Source organism: Onychomys torridus, chromosome 5 (assembly GCF_903995425.1).
Source record: "Onychomys torridus chromosome 5, mOncTor1.1, whole genome shotgun sequence".
In the NCBI taxonomy this organism is placed as follows: domain Eukaryota; kingdom Metazoa; phylum Chordata; class Mammalia; order Rodentia; family Cricetidae; genus Onychomys; species Onychomys torridus.
In genome coordinates this window covers 68,509,945-68,530,179 of record NC_050447.1, presented here as the reverse complement: position 1 = coordinate 68,530,179, position 20,235 = coordinate 68,509,945, and the positions used below count along the sequence as shown (strand labels likewise).

The 20,235-nt window shown below is 42.8% G+C and overlaps 1 protein-coding gene across 19 annotated transcripts in view; it reads right to left on the bottom strand.

Moving 5' to 3' along the window:
- Positions 1-4,003: 4,003 nt before the first annotated feature.
- Positions 4,004-20,235, bottom strand: part of Celf2 (CUGBP Elav-like family member 2) — an 859,694-nt gene continuing 843,462 nt past the window's right edge. For 9 of the 19 annotated variants that reach the window (XM_036188412.1, XM_036188400.1, XM_036188409.1 and 6 more), the window contains 3 exons: positions 18,700-18,897; positions 14,270-14,413; positions 10,997-11,411 (listed from right to left, as the gene is read on the bottom strand). In XM_036188412.1, coding sequence (XP_036044305.1) covers positions 11,284-11,411; positions 14,270-14,413; positions 18,700-18,897 — 470 coding nt within the window. In that variant the 3' untranslated portion in view covers positions 10,997-11,283. Of the gene's footprint in view, positions 9,874-10,996; positions 11,412-14,269; positions 14,414-18,699; positions 18,898-20,235 lie in introns of those variants that run through there. The other 10 variants (XM_036188399.1, XM_036188401.1, XM_036188403.1 and 7 more) reach the window with 5 other exon arrangements.

Sequence of the window (20,235 nt, the reverse complement as noted above, 5' to 3'; positions counted from 1 at the left end):
ACCTCCATCCAGCATCCCTACAGAGGCCCTGGCCACCAGTCTCTTCCCTGCTTCCACAAGGCTGGCAGGATTTGCTTTAGTTCATAGTTTGTAAAAGGGTGAAGTTCTTTCATGGAAAATATTTCTAAACTGGTAAGAATGTGCCTCCTGATCACATGGACCACTTTTATCAGCTCTGCCCTTGGGGGAGATGCTTGTCTATAGATGTCTAAGAGAGCTCCTTTGCCTCAGCACCCGTAGTGTCTTCCTTGTGCTCCAGCATGGAGACACTCTCAGCAGTAAACAGCTTAGCCATGGGCTAGAGAGTCTGGGCGAGTGGCCACCTGTCCTAAGTATTCTGCAAACCATCAGTGTGTGCACCACAGCGATCCAGTGCCTTTTAGAGAGAGTGTGGTTTGACTGGACCGTCTTCCTTTGAAGGGTTTTTCCTTTACTGGGTAGAGGTGCCAGCTGTGGCAGTATTCTGTAGGCAGGTATGGTGTATTAGTTTTGTGTATTCCTGGTTCCTACCTAAGTAGGGGTATGGGGGGAACTGTTTACAGCTGGTCTTTTGAACAAATAATTAGTGGATTATGCCGTACCTCTTTGGAATCTATGGACAAGTTGGGACACATTTCTAGGACTCAAGGACATTCCTAGATGCCTGGGCCTGCTGGTACCCCAGAAGCAGTATGATCCTTTTGCCCCTTGAAGGCTGCTGCAATAGCTTTTATGCTGTGCTGCTGAGGAACTGGGTTCTAGCTAGCTATTGACTCTAGCTTGCTGGGCCCAGCAAGAACACAGGAGGAACCAGAGAAACAGCTTCTCAGGAGGGCCTTACAATCAGCTGCTTTCACTCAGTTTTCTAGAACTGTACTCAACTCTACTGCTGCTTTGTTTTCTTAGATGTTAGAATTGTATCAAAGAGCATCCCCCAATAGAAAACCTTCTTGAGAGCATGAAAGGTCACTTAAAAAGAGATCTTCAGTAGAACCAGGGTGAGTGGCTTTGACCAACTTATAGGCATTCCCACCATTGAGGACCTAGTGCCCAAGAACTCTGTGGGAAGATTCTCTCTGCATATTTGGAGCTCACAAGCACAATTTTTCTTCCTCATTCCCACCTCTGTCCTAGACCTTCCAAAGTGGTTCCTGATTTTTGCAAAGAGGCTTCTAGTTTGCACAACCCTCAGCACCTCTCTCTGCATGAATTTTCCGAGTTATTGCCCACTTAATAAGGAATGCATTTCTACAGTCCCACATTCCTTCATCCATCCAGTTTGCCCACTGACCCACGCTCTCTCCCCCCACCTCCATCATCACCACGAGGCACTGAATAGAGTGAGGAGTGAGACTTAGTCCCTTCCCTCATAGAGCATACACCTTGCCTGGGAGCAGGCATACACAAACCTGTACTCAGTACCTGGTGACTACTGGGTGTTGTGCTGTATTACCATGTGCTAAGAGGTTTAGGGAGTGGAGGGCTGCTGTGGCCAAGCAGTGACTTTTTATGTGTACCCTTACGAAATTGCTTTTCTAAGTGAGACATGAGGTGGACACTAAGTAAAACAATGGAAGCAGTGCCTTTGGTTAAATTGGAGGATGTTGTAGAGAGCGCTGCACTCGGCTCCCTCTGTGCTTCTGAACCCTACTTCTGCTCTTCCCAGAATGGTCACAGACAGATCTAGCCAGTTTGTTGCTGAAGACATCGATAGGCCTTGGAAAGGCCTAGAACAGTAGTTCTCAACCTTCCTAATGCTTCGATCCTTTAATACAATCCCTCATGTTGTGGCAAGCCCCAACCATAAAATTATTTTGTTCCTACTTTACAGCTGTAATTTTGCTACTACTATGAATCACCAGTAAGTGTCTGATATGCAGGGTCTGATCTGCAACCCCAAAGGGGTCAAGCCCCACAGGTTGAGAACCACTAGCCTAGAACCTGTAGGCCTGGGAAAGGCAGATCCACAGGGGACCTTGTCTCTCTTCCATGTTGGCTACGAACTGGAAGAGCCAGGCTCTCCTATTGGGAATGATGACTAAGCCTGATTCTGAGGCACATACAGGAGCTCACTGAGAAGAATGTGTTGGTCTGCTGGCAGCACAGGAGGCCCTCACCTCTGGATAGTTTCTCAGGAGGGAAAATGTCTGTTCTAGGACTTGTTAGTACAGCGCTCTCAGATGGAAAGACTGTAGATTCTGGCCAGCCATGATTAAGTTACCCAGGAAACCCAGAGAGAGTTGTGAGGAATTCTGGAGATGGTTGAGAGGACACCAGATCGAAGGCCAAGCCTTGAGCGTGCATTGCTGCTCCTCTGTTGGGTTTTACTGAACAGTTGTGTTCCAATCACCTTGGGTGTGGGTTTGGCTAGTCCTCCTAACAGTGGTACCCACTAGGTGTAGTTTCACCCTTATTATGCTAATGGAGAAATTAAGGCACCCAGAGGCTACAGCCAGTAATTAAGGAGAGCTGGCATTCAAACTGGGGTAGCCTGGGCTCTCCAGGGAGTGTGCCTGTTTTCTGTACTTTTCACACCAACTTCATGACAGAAGTGTCATCTAGTGATCCACACTTGGGGATCCTAATGTGCAGCTTAAGCTGCGGTTGATCAGTTACAGAACACAGAGCCTATGCAAGTTCTGTTCGTAGATACACGTTTTTGCCTTACAGACATCCCTCTGATGCAGCAAAGGGGAGCTGCTTTGCTGACCACCAGCAAGGTTAAAGAAAACGTAATCTTCCCCACAAAACAGCTCTTGGTACTGACCTGACATGATGCCAGCTCAGATGGCACTCTGAGCTGGTCTCCCAGAAGTGCACTCTGGATTTCCAGGCACGGAGCACTCCAGACTCAGGGCTGCAGACCTCTAGAGAGGGAAATGTGCTAGTCTGCATTTCTCTTGTGCTACTGAGGCTCAGAACCCTCCTGCCAATAGCCTTGGACATGGTCTTCAGAGAGGGAATGTTGTCTTTTGTCTGGCCAGCCCCTAATGTCTGAGCCCAGATCCAGCACACCAGTGTTTCCAGTGTTATCTCTTTTACTTAGAAAGCATGGTGCCACCTCGGGCATGTTATCAAGCCCCTCCCTTGATTTGACAACCTGTTCCTGACCCTCACCTTTCACGACAAGCTTTGATTTTGGTGTGCGACAGGTTTATGGATTTAAAGTTTGGGGTGGGAGGAGGCAGAGAATGGAAGAAGAGTTCTGGCTTCTCAGTGGGTTTTCAGGAGCCACACTCTTTCTGTTTCATAAAGGGTTAGGTGTCTGTGCCGTTCTGCAGGCAGAAAATTAGTTTTTTTTAGACTCATACGTAAGTAAGAAAAACAAATTTAACATAAAACTCCCAAGGTGGAGAGATCTAATAGAAATGCCATTCTGTTAAAACTTAAAGCCTGTAGGAATATTTCAAAAGCCCCCTTTCAAAGGGCCAAGCAGCAGGCCTCCTACTTAAAGCCTGGAAACTTACAGGCTAGCTCCCCACAAGCGACTTTGAAATCTTACCATCTCATCTGGAATGATCAATGCTTTCTCTGCTGCCCCTCACGCTGTAGTTCTGAACAGACTGCCACTGCCCTCCATAGGCTGTGGTATTAGTGTCCTCCCATCTGACACAGTGCTGACACACCTGCATGCCTCTCAGGCTTGCCCCTCCTCTTTAGTCCCCTTCTTCAGAGCCCAAGATCACACATTCAAAAGGCAGTGGGCTTTCTGGGTGAGGATGTATGGAATTGCTTCCTAGTGGTCTTTGGAAGCAAAGGGATTTTTCTGTTTTGCTTCATGCAGCCCTTGGCTAGAGATTAGCCACAGCCACCAGGAGGATGAGACTCCAGACCTCACTAAAAGGCACTTGGAAGAACTCCCCCCACCAACTCTGTTTTGTTTTGAAAGTCAATTTATTGAATATTAATTCATAAAGACAACAATATAATTTTAATGAAAAATATCCTATATCACTCAAGACTTAAAACAATACCCCTTAGAAACACTGCTTTGAGAAATAATCACATTAACTTTACACACAAGTCCTTTCTTAAGCTTTATTTAAGAAATCGAGTACTATATAGTTCAATATATATAAGACACATCCAGTATTGTGTTCCTGATAGCAAGTGCATAGATTTTGTTAAGATACCATTTTCACTCGATAGAAATGGTTCATGGTCACATGAAGGTAATATTCCCAGTGATTTCGCCCAAGCATGAGAGGAAAAAACAGAACACAGCAAAAATAGTGAACTACAACAGAAATGAAAAACAAAAACAGTGAATTAGTAGAACAGTCGATTCCTGATAAGTGAATAAGCTGATTGTCTGGCCACAATGTTTTATTCACTTATCAGGAACGATTCATGGTCTGCTTATGTTCACTGCATTGCCTAGCTTGCTAGCTCTGAGCCTGCTGATCATACCCCGTTGCTGTGGCCTGGCAGGCATGTGGTATCCATCAGCCAGGAAATGTATGTGGTTCTGTGGCTTCTCAAGGTGGTCTGTGCATGGGCAGTAGACAGACCTGCTCACACCATAGCAGAGTTTTACAAAATCAACACTGAGTGAGAATTTAAGCAATGGCCAACTTTATAGTCACAAGTGCTTACAGGAGGAAGCCTTTGTGTCTTCTGTAGAGAAACCTGCTTTGTCTCCCTGTGCATGAACATTATGCCTTGTGCTGAATGGTGGTCATATTTGTATTTCAAAAAGAAACCCATCCTGGAAAGAATTTGATCATCATCTTTCCCAGTCTTTCCCCCCTTATGCCACCCATTCTTCCAGAAAAGAAAGAAAAAGAAATCACACCGTTGGCTGTCTTTCCTCACTAACGGAAGCAGCAGCGGCCTTTCAGAGGCAGACTGACTGACTAGGCACTCAGACAGACAGCAGGAGCGTGGCTGGAAATCAGCTTCTAGCAGTGTAGGCTTAGGATTCGGAAACTCACCCCAGTGAGGTGTTCAGCCTAAGCAAAGAGTCGCCTTTCTTCTGCTTTGTAGGCCCGAGGTTGTTTACCTGACTGAAGAACAGGGACCTGAGGGGCCAGCTGAAACCAGAGGGTAGGCAGCCAGAGCTGTAGGGGACTCTTCCTGGCACCAGGCTCAGGGTGGCCTGATGCAGGCAGAGCGCATACACTGAAGAGTTAGAAGGAGTGAGAAGGGAGGAGAGCAGCCAGCCATGGCATCTGTGAAGAACATCTTGAGGGTCACCAGATTCCTGAGCTGGTGGACAGTAGAGCAAGGCGGGCCTGTCTGTGGCTTTCACTGCAGGGGAGTGGGGACATTCTCTGATCAGGGGTTGGGTGACAGTGGGAACACAGCTCTTCCTATCCTGTGTCCACCCAGGAGGGAGCATGGGACCTATGGCATTACGAGCTTCCCTCTGGAGACGGACAGTGAGGACTTGAGCAGAAGTCCCCCACCTCCTCATTCAGTCCAGCTTCCACTGGACTACCTGGCAGTCTTCCCACTTCCGTCAGTGTTAATAGTTGAAGCTACTCCTGCATTAGCTTGTAGAAATGTATTTCTATACCTATCAACTGATATAGTAGACAGCTAAGTTTAACTCTTTCCATTCCTTTTGACCAGCTAGTATTCTTTTGTCCTTGCAGGAGAGCTCACCTCTTTTGTAAAGGCGATCCCTTCCTAAGCTCGACTGCAGTGAGGTGACTCTGGACTGGAGGGCAGACAGAAGAAACCCCGTTCCTAAGGTTGTAGCAGAGAGTTCTTGGTGGTTAGTTAGGAACTGTGGATATGAGGGAGAGGAGAGGGAAGGAACAGGTGTGGTCTAAAGACCATAAAATGCCTTGTCAAGTCCAGCCCTGTAAGCAGTTATTAGATGAGTCACAGGGAAAAGACATACTGTCTTGGAAGCAGTGGGTAGGGTAGGCTATGCATAAACCAGAGGTGGGATGTGCAGTTTCCTCGTTTCCCAAATCAGATATTCACTTAGGTGGAATCGACTGTATCTTTTTACACAACATATAGAAAAAACGGATACGTGCAACAGTGAGGTGTAGAGATGCATCACCAACACAGAATGACTACCAACAACACAACACGCAGAGAGAAACAAGTATTAGGAAAATGGTTTAATATTGGAGACAGAAGCAAAAAATCGCATCACACAATAACATACATTACAAAAATAAGTCTGACTGTTTCAACTACACGGTTATGTTCACAATGAGGACAGAGGGTCAGAAAAAACTTCGATCTAAACAGCAAAAAAGCAAACCCTAAAGTTTAACTAATACATTTATCCACTTAAAGTGACTGAGTACTTCTAAGTCTAGTTATCTTATTGTGTAACTGCACAATACAGAATAAAAAGTGAAACTTACCGCTGTATTTTCAGACAAAATTCTAATGCTAGATATAAGCAAAGGGAACAAAGAAATCAAGCCAAAGTTTTTAATCTTAAAAGAAAAGCAACTTTCTTTCTATCAGCCAGAAATCAAACTTGAAATCAGTCATTGTCAGGGCCCACAAGAGTAAGCCACAAAAATGTCCATTTTTTTTTTTTTTTAATCTCCAGTATAAAAAATCCCACTGGTACAAAATGCATAAGTACAATCAGTTGTAGAACTAGGAAAGCCTGCATGTTTGTTTTTTGGCTCAAATTCCATCAAACAACAAAATCCAATGCATCAATAAAACAGAAACAATACTCAAATGGTCTTACAGTTTCCACTAGGTTGCATTAACTTTGGCTTTTCTCAGACAATATTTAAAAACTATTTTGTAATTCTAAACAAAATGGTATTATTAATCTACAAACAACAATTCCCACAGCACAAAAAACACAAATACATTGTTTTGTATGACATTATTCAAAAGGTCATGAAACTACATTTTTTTAAAATTTTATTTCTTTTTAGTTAGCACTTAAGATAATAAAAACAGAAACAGTAAATGATTCCAGAGTAGCACAAGCCAAAGAAGCAGAACCCCTGCGGTGAGAGAAAGGTGAACTTGGGACACCTGGGAGGTGCCACTCAATCAGGTCTCGGAGTGAGCTGGAAAAGACTACGCTCTACACTTGATGTTTAAAAATGCAGTTTCCCTGTGTTTCCAAAGTCTTCCAGAAACAGGCCCTGTCCACCCTGGCAGCTTTTTCTTTTTGTCATTGAAAGATAAGGACAGTTTGTCTCTGAGGAAGGTTCTTTCTAACAATGAAACATGCAAAACCAAAACCTCCCTCTTAATGCACTAATGCACTGTCTTGGTTGCCTGCAAATGAGAAACACTCAACAGAAAGTCCTGCTGGCCCGAGCCTCTTTGGGGGACTGCAGGGGTGAAGAGGAAGGAGGGCAGTTTGCATCCAAGGGGAAAAAAAAAATCTGATTTTTTTTTTTTTTTTTAGATTTATGTCATTGAAAATGAATAGATTCTGAATGAGATGGTCTATGAAATACAACTGGAATTCTCTTGGTTTCTACACGTGTATCTACACACCACCATATAGTAGAGACTGAGAAATGCTTGTGACCACTTTGTTATTAAGCTGAGTGCTGCAGAAAGTACAAAATAGCCCTCAAGGATGAAGGAAGGCCCCGGCAGTAGTAAACAGGTGTGGGGAACACGAATCATGTCATTGGAAGTGCACGTGTAAGGAGGAAACTTGGTTTTTTGCATTGTGAGAGGCTAATCCTTTCCATCTCAGGGCTATCTATCACATTCACACACACATTAAACCAATGGGGTGGGTGATAGGGAAAAGAGAGCTGGGACCAGAAGCTTGCAGGGTATGCTTTCCCCGAGGCTGGGTGTGTGCTGGGACTGTAGGTATGACATCAGGGTCTGTCAGAACAAGACTTCTGTTCATCCAAAGCCAGACTCAGGAATACGGCACTTTAAAAAGTGGCAGCAGGAGCTGGGCCTGGGTATTTGGTGAATTGTGGTGAAGAACAGAGCTGAGCTCCTCCTACATGGCCAGCCCCTTTAAATGTGTTCAATCAAAAGTCAAAACACCCTAGAAAACTGGAGAGGCAAGGAAAGGCATGGGCTTTTCACACAGATACCTTGCACATTCAGGTGTCCACTGGAGTCCAAGAATCCCCAGCACAATGGCTGATTCAGCATTACTTACAAGTGTTTAAGAAACAAGAGTAAAATTCCTTGAAAGACTGAACCATTCAAAAGCCATTGACTGCAGGGTGTATGAGAATGTACACTAGGACATACCATGGAACCCATCTCAAAAGGAAATGGTATCTTTTGAGTTTATGTTGGGGCTAAGTCTACCTGTTTTTACCTTCACAGGGTTTAACTCCATCTTTTACATTTAAACTAAAGGAGTATAAGATAATAGGAATGAGGGTGAATTTAAAAAAAGTATAGGAAAAAGACTTAAGAGTTTTGGGTGTGTGGGTGGGTGTCAAAGAACAAAAATAAGAATTTAGAAGATGTAGATGGGAAAAATCCAAATCAGAAACACCCCAAACAACCCAAGGACGACAGTATAAAAAGGTACCAACATTCCAGATAGCTCTGGGTAGAAAGGGTTAAAAGTTCAAGACTTTCTCACCTTAGAGGTTTCCAGATATCATGAAGAAAGTACATTGTGAGGGTTGCCTTCACAGCACTGATGTGTGTAGAGTGGTTAAAAAGTGAGACATGGGCACTTATACAATGTCTTACAAAAAACAGCATAGAGAAATAACAAACAATAACAATTTCAGGCAACAAGACCACAGAATAGCAAGTTAACAAACTTTGTAACCTTTTTTTTAAATATTAGGGATTTATACAAAACACATAATAAAATACCCATGTTATCAAATTACTTCTCACAAGAAACACACCGAAGCTCTAGGAGGAAGTACCTTTGGAATTTGGCACTATAGAGTTTTTACTTTTTCTCTTTAAAAGAAAAACAAAAACAGATCACATTTTGCTGAACACAAACACATCTAATAGTCCACAGTAAAAAAAAGTGACATCAATGCTTCTCAAGCCAACACAAAACTTATTCTGGAATAGGTTTTTTTTTTCTCTCACATGAAATTATTTTTTAAGCAAACAACTTTTTTTTTTGAAATTCTTTTTTTTTGTTTTTTTTTGTTTTTGTTTTAAGAAAACCAATTCTAAGCTTGTCTTATCAACAAGTAACATTAAGACCTCGAGACTCCTGAGGAGAGCACAACTGAATCCACAGAAGCACGACATGACACGGTTACAGTAACCTTTCTCCTGTACATTGAAACAGTATCAAATATAGGTCATTTCATGGGCGTCAAACCATGGATTGTCTAACTGTGAGTCAGTTCAGCAAAAGGTGACACAAATAGGTAGCATTTGCCCCAAAACAGGGTAAATATTTTTCTTATACTAATCTACAAAAAGTGGTTCTATATATATATCTTAATGAGAAAGTGAGCCACCTAAAATGGCCTTATCAAAAAACTTTACACTGCCTGAAAAATGTAAAAACTATTACAGACCTCTAGAGACTTAAAATCAGACAGTTTTTTTTTTTCTCAAACTGTTTTTGGAAGTAGTCTGTTAGAAACCAACATTCTGTGTCCCTGGACACATATTGCTATTGTCATCAGTGACCGGGAAGAATGCCAATCCCTGTGTAATACTTTCAAGTCTGTTTTATGAAAAGAAAAAAAAAAATAAGAAAGAAACATTTTTGCCACAGGTTTTTTTTTCTATAATTTGTCTAATAGTTTCAGTCTTGCATGAATGCAGCAATGTTTTTCACATTGACTTCCCAGAATTCATAGCTAGATGAGGTCACATGCAAATTTCAAAGGTCAAACTAGATCAAAGGTCAGTAGGAGAACCAAATATGATGTGAGGTCAGAAAGACATCAGAAACAATGACGGGACGATGAAACTTTTTTTGAGACGCCACAGGGACATGCTAGGCAAACGATGAACTAACGGGCATGAAGATGTCTAGGGAAAAAACAAGGAAGAGTAAAAAGTTACACAGCATCTACGCAGCAGCAACAAAATCACTTTCAAGGGTGCAGGGGAAAAACTAATGCAAATCTTAGGTCTTCAGGGAGTCTGTGAGCCATTCACATAATTTGCATTTCTTACACTCTTTTTTCCACAGCACAATGAAACCCCAAGAGAATCCATCTGGAGAGAGTGAGAGGGGATGGATTCTGGGTGTTTTGGGGTGAGGGACTAGTGAGGGACAGAGGAGAGAGAGGGTCCAGTCTGAACAAAGGTGACATATGGGGAAGTCAAGACAACTGAACTGTAAACTAGATAATGGAGATTACGAACAAAATAGTCAGACAGATACAAACAACAAGGGGATAAAGCATGAACTTTAGGTCTAGGGTTCAACAGTGAAAAAGCCCATTCCTAGAACAATTCTTCTAGAGACTACTTCAGAAGGTCCTAGCCTGACAGAGAACTGCTCTTTAGGTACCCAATAAGTTAACAATAGGCAATAAATAACTTCCATTATTTCTGAGGCAGTAAAAATTTTGTATAAAAATAGAAATGCTTTTTTTACAAATAAAATTTACAGGCCTGTGGCTTTCTTTTTTTATTTAAGTATTATTTATGTATTTATTTATTATTAAATTTATCTTTCAAGAAACATCAAGTATTTTCACTCATTTTTATTTTATTTTTAAACCCTGTAGCTTTAAGAAACAGATCTCTAAATCTTTTTTTACATTAATCCTTTCTAAAAACAAAAATAAAACAATAACAAAATAGACAACCAGTGTAATAATAATCTGACCAATAAATGTCATGTTTCTTTGAACCCTAAAATAAAATCCTACCTATATTAAAACAAACCAATGTAGTGGGAGGATGTTCTGTGGTGTTTTAGGTGCTTCTTCCTGGCTTCTCCCTCTGCTAGGCCCCATGTTAACTCTGAACGTGGGGCCCTCGGAGGGGCGGGCGGGCGGGAAGGAGGGGTGAGTTCTCCAGGCAGTGCTCTTGGGGCACCAGTGGTTTCAGAGTTAGAATTGCACATTAGTGTTTGCTTGCCTTTTAAAATCTCAAGATGTCATTTATTTGTTTATATGTTTTTCTTTTAAAAAGCAAAACAAAAGTATTTTAAAAAGGAGTAAGGGTATTCAATTGAAAAAGAAAGGAGAATACAGTGGTATGTTAGAGGAGGGTGTGCTCAACAGAAACAGGTAGCCCAAGTTTTAATGACGGCAAACTGGGGGGCATGAGTGGAAGAAATGGAGGCCTTATTGTAAAAATAACCGTCTCTCTTGGTAAAAGTTGGCATTGTGGTCCCTCCTCTGCCTTCCCTGTTGAAAACAGGCTGGCTTGTGGGACTTACCCTAAGAAAGCTAAAGTAAGAGCAGGGAGCTTCTGGGGTTAGGATCAGTAAGGTTTGCTGTCGTTTTTGGAGCGCTTCAGCTGCACCTTCAAGCGTTTCATGCCGATCTGAAAGCCGTTCATAGCCTGGATCGCAGCTTGTGCAGAGACTGGATTGTCATAGCTCACAAAACCTGGAAAACACGAAGGGGAAGGAGGTAGGGAGGTCAGGGTGAAGGGGAAGCCAATCAGGAAATGGGGCTGGCGGGGCTGGCCGGCATAGTGTAACTGCAAATGCTGAGTGGTGCCTGTCCCAGGATCCGAGCTGGGCTCTGCTAGGTTTATGCTGTCCCATGCATGCACAGTGCATGCCTGCGACAACACCCGCAACACCCACGGGCACGTAGAGCTAGCTGGAGTGCAAATTCTCCATGTAGGACCAAACCCTCTCCACAAAACTAAAGCTAAGTTGTTCTAGTCAACCTTGTCCCTCTAGTTACTGCTTCCAAGTCATGCCTGTTTGTTTTACCCTCCCCTCCTTGCCCCCCAAGGGATCCTTTGGAATGAACCACCAGAAGAGATTAAGTATTAAATCTATTCATAGACAGAGTCTACAAAGGGCTGGCTTTAGGATGATTCAAGCACTGAATTAACTGAATTAGAATAATGTATACTAGCTTCTTAACATTTTGGAATTACTGTTCAAACCCAGAGAAAACCTCCATGCCTTTCTCTTTGTCTCAGGGCTCAATAATCATCTCAACATATTCCAGTTATTTGTATCTGCAACAATAAAGCCACCATCAGAGAGGAAGGGAGGGAGGGAGAGAGGGAGGGAGGGAGGGAGGGAGGGAGACAGACAGAGAGAGAGAGAGAGAGAGAGAGAGAGAGAGAGAGTCAGAGATAGAGACACAGAGACACAGAGAGAGACATGTGGAGAGAGGGAGACAGAGACACATAGAAAGTCACACACACACAGAGAAAATGTGGGAGAGAGAGAGAGAGAGAGAGAGAGAGAGAGAGAGAGAGAGAGAGAGAAAGAAAAGGCATGCCTGTTCCTGGAAAGATTCAGGAGAAAAGAATTCTGGTTGCAGAGTTTATTTTAACAGGGGAGTGGGAGGCCAGTCAGGCAAGTGGTGAGCTTATGCACCTCCTGACTTTGAGTGATGACAGAAAGCTACTCCATGGGTTGAATTTCACTTTGAAACGTCAGTAACTTGGAAGATTCTGGCATTTTCACTTATCTACTACTATGAAGGTTTAAAGCTAAAGAGAAATTCTTTTACAAACCAGTGGAGGGAGCAAAGGACATAAACATACTTAGTGGACACAAGGTCTAAGGCAGGAAAGTGTTCAATAGGTAGGCTATATTGCAAAAATGCTTGTTTACATTTCTATTTACTCCAGTTCCCGTAAAAGTAATCTCAATTCTAGACTTTCACTCTGATGTGACTTCTCCTTTCTCTTGGGGTCTTTTAGGTAGAAGTGGCAAGATGGTTAAACAATGAAGATGGGTCAAGAGTGAGATGGATGAGAGGATGGGCTTATTACGACGAGCAACGCAGCAAACTGGGAGCTTAAGACATTGCCTCTCACACTGAGAAACTTGGAGGCAAAGCTTTTAAGACAAATTGAAAATACATCCCGGATTCTCACAGCTACAGCTTGTACTATCATGAACATACTGGTTAAGTAGTTTGTGGACTGATAAAATCTCTTTCCAAGGTAATGTTTCCTCAAATCATGGACTACAGTCCCTTTCAGTCTCCAGATAAACTTAGAACAATTATGCAGCTATGACAAATACGTCTGTCTAGAAACCTTGCCCAGGACACCTTCCCAAAGGTCAGCCCTGGCTCTCACAGGCATGCACCCCATGTGACAGCTTTAGTCTCCATTTCACCCCGCAGCTGTTACAAGGGCTTCTATACTGTTCCCACAGCAGAGGCGTAGAGGACTTAGGCCGACAGCCTTTCTCCTAGGGTAAAAACCATCACTGGACACGGTTGGTGCACTAATTCTTCTAACCCCTGAGGCTCAGACCATCCTGGATGATGAAAGACTTTAGCACCAGAGCTGTAGAACCAAAACACTACCTACCAGTCAGCCAGATAAAGTCTGAACTTATGGCTATTTGAGAACTATTCTACTTTAGATATTTTTCTTTGTGACATGCAATCCTATTTCTTTTGGTCCATATCTTACTTTTATAAAATGTACCACCTCCCACAATATGAATTATTAAACTGTAGGAGTGTTGTCAACAAAATGTTGTGATACACACTGGGCCAGAGCTTGCAAAACAAAGTTCTGAATACCCTGGTCTCTTAATATCTTCGGGGCTAAATCAGTTTGAAAAACAAGGAAGTCATGGATTTAACAAATGCTCTCCTTGTCACATAGAAACACCAGGATAGGAATTTTCATTACTCTGTTATGGGGGGGGGGGGATGCTCCCTCTGGACCCCAAGGGTGCAAGGCGTGACAGCTAGGTGTTTTGTAGTGTTTGATGAATACCTGCATATTTCTGTGCTCTGGCCTATGCACACAGCCCTGGCCATCTTACAATCTAAGCCTATTACAGTGCTTTGTTTTCTGTAACCAAGGGACACACCAACTGCTAGTCCTTAGTCTGCAGAGCTCCTTAGTGTGGCAGCAGCCTGCTTATGAATGTGGACATTTGTAAGCCAAGTCTAAGCTATTGGAGACTGTAGGAGTAAGGAGTTAATGGCAGAGTGTCTGCAGTGTCATTTGTAACAGTACAGACTGAAAACTCATGGCTCCATCTACAGGGCTTGAAGAAATTACTGCTGCTCTATGGTGAGAGAGAATCAGATATATAGGAAGATGCTTTAATACTACAGTATAGAATATTACCTAAGATAAGGAAATGTCCCCTTTCATGTAGCACTTCCCCCTTTTCTGATTAAAGAACTTTGCCCAAATCTGTTTACATGCAACTAGAAAGTCAGGAGCCACCACCATAAGGAAGGCCCTATCCTGACTCCTGACTGGGAAACCTGCAAGATTGAGCTAGGTTTCTTTTGCATACCAAAGCACTTGCTCAGATTGGTCTGTTTGTCAATGAAGACTTTAGCAGAGATAACATTTCCAAAGGGCATGAACATCTGCAGAATGTCCTGGTCTCCAAACTCCTGTGGAAGGTGGTAAATAAAGAGGTTTGCCCCCTCTGGACCTAAAGAGGAAGAAAAAATCAGAGTAAGGTATCCCCCAAGTCTTAGTCCCCAAAGCCTCTTAGGAATACTTTAGTAATAGGTAGGTTAGCCATTTGGCTTTTTCTTATAAAGAATAAGCAGATGGATAATTTTAAGTGCCAGCATGATCTTCAGGAAAACACTCATCCTTTAAAATGTCTTAATTGGTGGCGGGGGTGTGGTGGGGAGGTGGGATATGCTCTAAGTAGCTTCTTTTTCATAGAGAATCTTTGGCTCACTTTAGCTGTGCATTACATCTCATCTCCATGGTGGTGAAGGTGGTAGTAGTCAGCAGGACAGGAATGGAATTTATGCATGGGTTATTCCTGGGTGGCCATGTTTTATGTGTAGACTATCTCCTCAAGTGGAAGAGAATGTTCTTTGCATCCTAAGCAAATTGTAGCAATTTAGAATAATGAATACAACAGCAGTAATGCTGCCCAGGTTTCTCAATCATTTGCCCAGGTATTCAGCCAGTTTTGATTTGGCAAATCTGTGTGCACACACTGTAATAATCATCTTTATTAGAATGACTGGCAGGCAGTCAACAACTGGGGGAAAGGTAGCTAGAATCTTACAATTTTGACAGGCTGTTTATCAGTGAGAATTAGACTTTGTGAGTGCAGTGGACCCAAGAACTTCTCAAAGACTGAGTTAAACACAGCCTTTTCCTTTCCATGCAAATTCCAGAAAGCAAGGGGGTAAGGGAGAAGGTCTTTTTAGCTATACTGTTTGAAAGGTTAGTTGCCTTAAGTTTCTCACTGAACTCAAGACTCACTGATACAAGAGCTGCATGGAAGTTAAAGGGATGAAAAGAAGGAAACCAGATGCACTGGACAGAGAGAGGACAAAGTTGGGATACTTCTTGATGCTGGGGAGAAAAGGAGCTCACAGACCTGGGAAACTGACTTCTATACCTGGCTATCACAGGAGAGGGAACTTGCCTGCCTATCCCATGTGGAGTTCAGGGGCCAGCATCCTGTGAGTTCCTTATAGAACTCTTACAATGGGGAATGGTATTTATGTGTGTGGACATGAGGAAAACGAGGATTAAAAAGAACTTTGTAAAAATAAGTGAATTGGCTCATTTTTGTCTGCCCCCAGAAAATTAATGAAGAAAGTATCATAAAGAATAAGACTTTACTGAAGCCAGAGATGTAGTTACTTCTTTACTTAAAAAACATGCCTGTATTACTATATTGCTTACAGATTCTACAGATATTTCTATAACCCAGCTCAAGGGAGGCCTGCCTTAAAGGGAGACAACTGTAGTTGACACTGCTCCTTCACTGGTTTCTGATCCTAATATGGATAGATGCAGAAGCTCAAATGCTGGAAATGGGTGTGCTAAGTGCTACTGTACTATGTGTGTTCTTAGTAATAGGCATACTGGCCAAATGTACACCTCAGACCTTAGAGTGTCTTTTAAACAAAGGATTTAAACGCTTCAAGAAGGATTAATGGGGCTCAGTTTGCATTGTAGGGATGTTGCGACTCCTGAAGCATGAGCATTAAGTGCAATTTTAATGAACAAGACAGACTATCTGTGCCTGAATGGTCCTGGGAATCCAGAATGCTATACATTCTAATTCTGTCCTTGCCAGAGAGGGAGATCATGAACAGTGAGACAGAAAAAAGAGGTATTTGGTCCTTTTGTTTATTATTTTCCCAGGGACAAATTCCCAGTATCTTGATCCCTACTCCTCTGTCATGCCATTACCAAGAAGCAGTTTGATCTTTAACCCTCCCAACTGAGATTAAAGAAAAAAGTTTAATATAGAAAAACACTCATTGTATGTAACTGATGTTGCTGATACCCAAACCAACAAAAATTCAAACACACACACACACAAACACCTCTCTCTCTCTCCCTCTCCCCATCTCCCTCCCTCTCTCCCTCTCCTCAATCTCGAAAAGTAATTTAAAATCTCCCCACAACTCACCCGTTTTGTCTGTCTGTCCACTTTCTCCTAGCACAACACCTTAACTGGCAGTTGTGTTATATTACTGGTCCCTACAGGCTGGCCGCTGTAGCCGTATTTTTCATAGGGTGCCTGATTTAGCACAAAACTCCAAGGCCCAGAGGCAACTATCTTCTAGAACAAAGCTACACTAAGCCACAAGTGCCGCTTGGCCTCTTGCTGGGTACTGGGGGCCTCTAACTATCTGTGTGTACAAACTTGCTTCCTGTTGAGGAAGGGAGATGGGGATGTATGAGAGTAGCCTGAGGATGTTCACAATGGCATGAAAGGTGATGGGCTTTCCTGCTGTTTAGATCTGTAGAAACGCTATAATCCTTCAGAAATTAGCTATGCAGACATTTATTGAAATCATTTCTTTGCCAAGTACATGGCTCATTTTCCTGAGGTTGAAAAATATACCAGAGTCCATGACTAATAGTTCAGAGTACATTTCAACTCTAACTAAAGGTCAGAACAAGGACAAATCTTTAGATTAGGGAATCTCAAAATCTGCTGAGTAGTAGACCTGTTCTCACCCTTCATATTAAACTAATGGCAGATGGATGATATTCTTGAGCTAGATTAACTGGGTGAGAAGATGATCAGAAGAGAGGTATGAGAAAGTAAGAGATGGGGTTGGGGGCAGGGACAAATAACCCAAACCAATGAAATGAACAAACCAAAAGCTATGACTAGTACCAAAAAATAAAGAGCCCTGAAGCACACCACTGGCAGCCAACATCCCTAAATTAGAAGTAGGACATGGTGATCACGACTTCCAGTCCTTACAAGTCATAGAAAAGCAGCTTACAGCAGCAGTAAGCTGGGGTGAAGTCATTTAGAAAAATATTGTTACAGGGCCCAGACTTTAACCAATGAATTTTTAATTGTGGTGCAGTTTTATATCTGAGTGACACAAGTTATATTGTCCTGTAAAGCTATGCTGGATAATGGAGAGACATCGAGCATTCTCCGGAACCATTTAGGGGACTTAGCTTTGTTACCTTTTAGGTTTTCTCCCATGGTACTTACTGTTCACAGTGCTTACAGGCACTAAACAAAGACAGGCTTTCTCAGGGAAGATCTGTGGTGTTCATGACTGGGGGTCCCTTTCAAATACCCAGTGAGACACAGCTGTCCAAACAGCTGGGCATGCTTGAACACCTACAGAAGTCACAGCTCAGGGGAAGAGCTGGGAAGTAACTTAGATCTCATGGATTTGTTTTCTTTTTTTCCCATGATCTCTATGCTATTTGTCAAAGGAAAATTTATTTTCTATTAAGTTGTATTTCCTTAAGGATCCTAACTTTGCAGAGTAAAACTATGATCCCACTTAGCAGATTGCCATCTTTAAATTAATATCCAAGCAAAAGCCAGTTGTAACTAGAATGAGAATAAAAGGGAAGAAGAAAACAACCAACAAAATCTTCTCTGATTCACCTTTTCCCATGTTCTGAACAGCTGAGAAATAAGATCACACTGCTGACTGCTTTAAAGCAACTTCAGCTCATAAAGAAATTAAGACAGTGGAGCATGGTAGTGTACAAGTGTAATCACAATCCTAGTTCTGGGGAGATGGAACCAGTAAGGCCGGCACAAATTCAAGGACAGCCTGGGCTGAAGGATGAGACCCTATCTTAGCCAACCAACCAATAAAGCAAAATAATGAAAAGGAAGAAGACAAGCTATCCTTATTTGAATGAGGCCATATACCATTTTAGAATTCGCTTTAATTTGTTCTTAGTATAGGCTTTCTGGAGTGTACCCTGCCTTACTGAACCCATCACTTACCTTCTTCCCCAGAAGACATCCTTCCTACAGCAAACTAGGTCATTTCTAACTGTGGATTCCACCATCAGTTGGAGCCCATTGCTTATTGAGAACTTCAAGGGACATGGATACCAAGAACCTGGGGAATTCAGGAGGGAAGTTCTTCCCCCATACACCAGACTGCGTTAGATGGCACCTCTCACTAACGAGTTTTTGTGTGAGGAGAGAGACCGGGTGTTCATCCTGACTGGGGAGAGGATGTACCAGGCATTTTTGATGGTAGCAACTAGAAAATCATTTCCTGTAAGCACCCAATGGATGAGAACTTAAGTAAAAAACTGATGAAAATGTAAGATGAACAGAAGATTGTGACAAAGGGCTCATGCTTGAGACTTTTCTTTTAACATGAATACTAGCAATTAAGCAGGTGATTTCTCTTAAGACACTGGTTAAATCAGCATATTCTGGGCATGCTGTAGAGGCAAATGCAGACCCGGCTGGCCCCGCCAGGCCCTGAGGTACAGCTAGACACCCACCTTCCTTCTGGCTGCCCGCAGCACTCTGCTGTTGCAGCAAGCTCTGGCTGTACAGTGTGGGCAGTGCGGCTGCCGCATACTGCTGAATTCCTGAGTAGGCCTGGGTGAGGGCGTCCATGGTGCCAGCCGTGCCATTCGTCAAGCCCGTGGCGCCAAGTCCTCCATTCAGAGCCGCCATACCTGAGAGCATTTGAGCAACTTTACAAAAAACCCAACAATAGAGAAGAGAAATAGCACTTATTCATTAGTGCTTTCCAAAGGAAGTCAGAGAATCATTTGACACAGTACAACAGCAAGAGCATGCAGCCAGCACACCAGTTAAACACCAGTTAAACTGACGACAGTCAAAAACAACAGGAGACAGAGATCATAAGAATGTGGAGAACAAAAAGAATTAAGCAATGATAACTCTCCCTCCCTTTGCCAGTGATAAAAATGCAGTGAGGCCCTAAAGTCAGACAGAACCACTCCATGCAGTGTGCTGCTGGCAAGTACCATTGCTCCCTTTTTGAAATATATACCTTCTGTTTCTTAGATCTTAGAAGCATGTACAGGAAAAGAAAACCAAAACCAAGCCCAAACCTTAGTGGCTGAGGCCTGTCACATCTGTATGCTGCTGTCCACTGACTACAGGCTCTTAGGAAGGGTGGCTCAGGAAGCTTGGGAGCGAAAAGAACCCTTCCCATTCAAGCCATGGGACTAGGAAGTGGCAGAGCAGACCAAGTCTTAGGTGTCCACGTACTTCAGTGAGTTAGCAGTACCAGAGAACTGACTTTCCTAAACAGCAAAGGGTGTTGTGAGGGACTGGGGCTGCAGGACACTGCGAGCTACTTCCAGAGAGTAATCAGTGCCATGTTTCCAGTGAACTGGAATGACACTGTCTGTGAGCCGGATTCTGGCAGCAGCTTGAGGGATCTGAATGTTGACCAGTATGTGATTTTGTCCCGGTGTCTTGGTTGCTCTGTGTGGTTGCTGACTGTGTCATTTTCTTAAACACTGAGTCAAAACGGACAGTGCTTCATATAGTACAAACTTTCCTATGAACTCAGGAAATGGAATAGGTAGCACAATTGCCTTTGGTTTCTTTTATGATTTAAAAGCTTTTAAAAAGATCTGTTTCTGAGAACAACTTACTGGAAACAATGCTAATCTTGATGGTAATGGAGGATTGCTACTATAAGATGCTTGCAAAGTATGAAGAGAAATCAAGTGTCAGAAGCACTTAACTCTCCATCAGTATCACCTGCAGTCCACAGGAAGGAAGGAGAGTAGGAGATGTCCTGTTTACACTGTATGTGCTTATACCATGTGGACAACGTCATCTCTTGAGATAGGAAGTTGACTATGACTTAGCAAGAGGAGACTCTCCTAGTGCTTTGGCTTTGGGTTTCCTATTGTGGGGTTTGAGGAGACTGAACTGGGCTTTTGGGGAGTGGTACAGCATACAGTGTCTTCATAGAAGCTATGTAAGGAAGAGTCTGAAGGTCTCAAGCATGAAATACTAGCCCTTGGAGGAAGAGAGTAATTTCCAGTCAT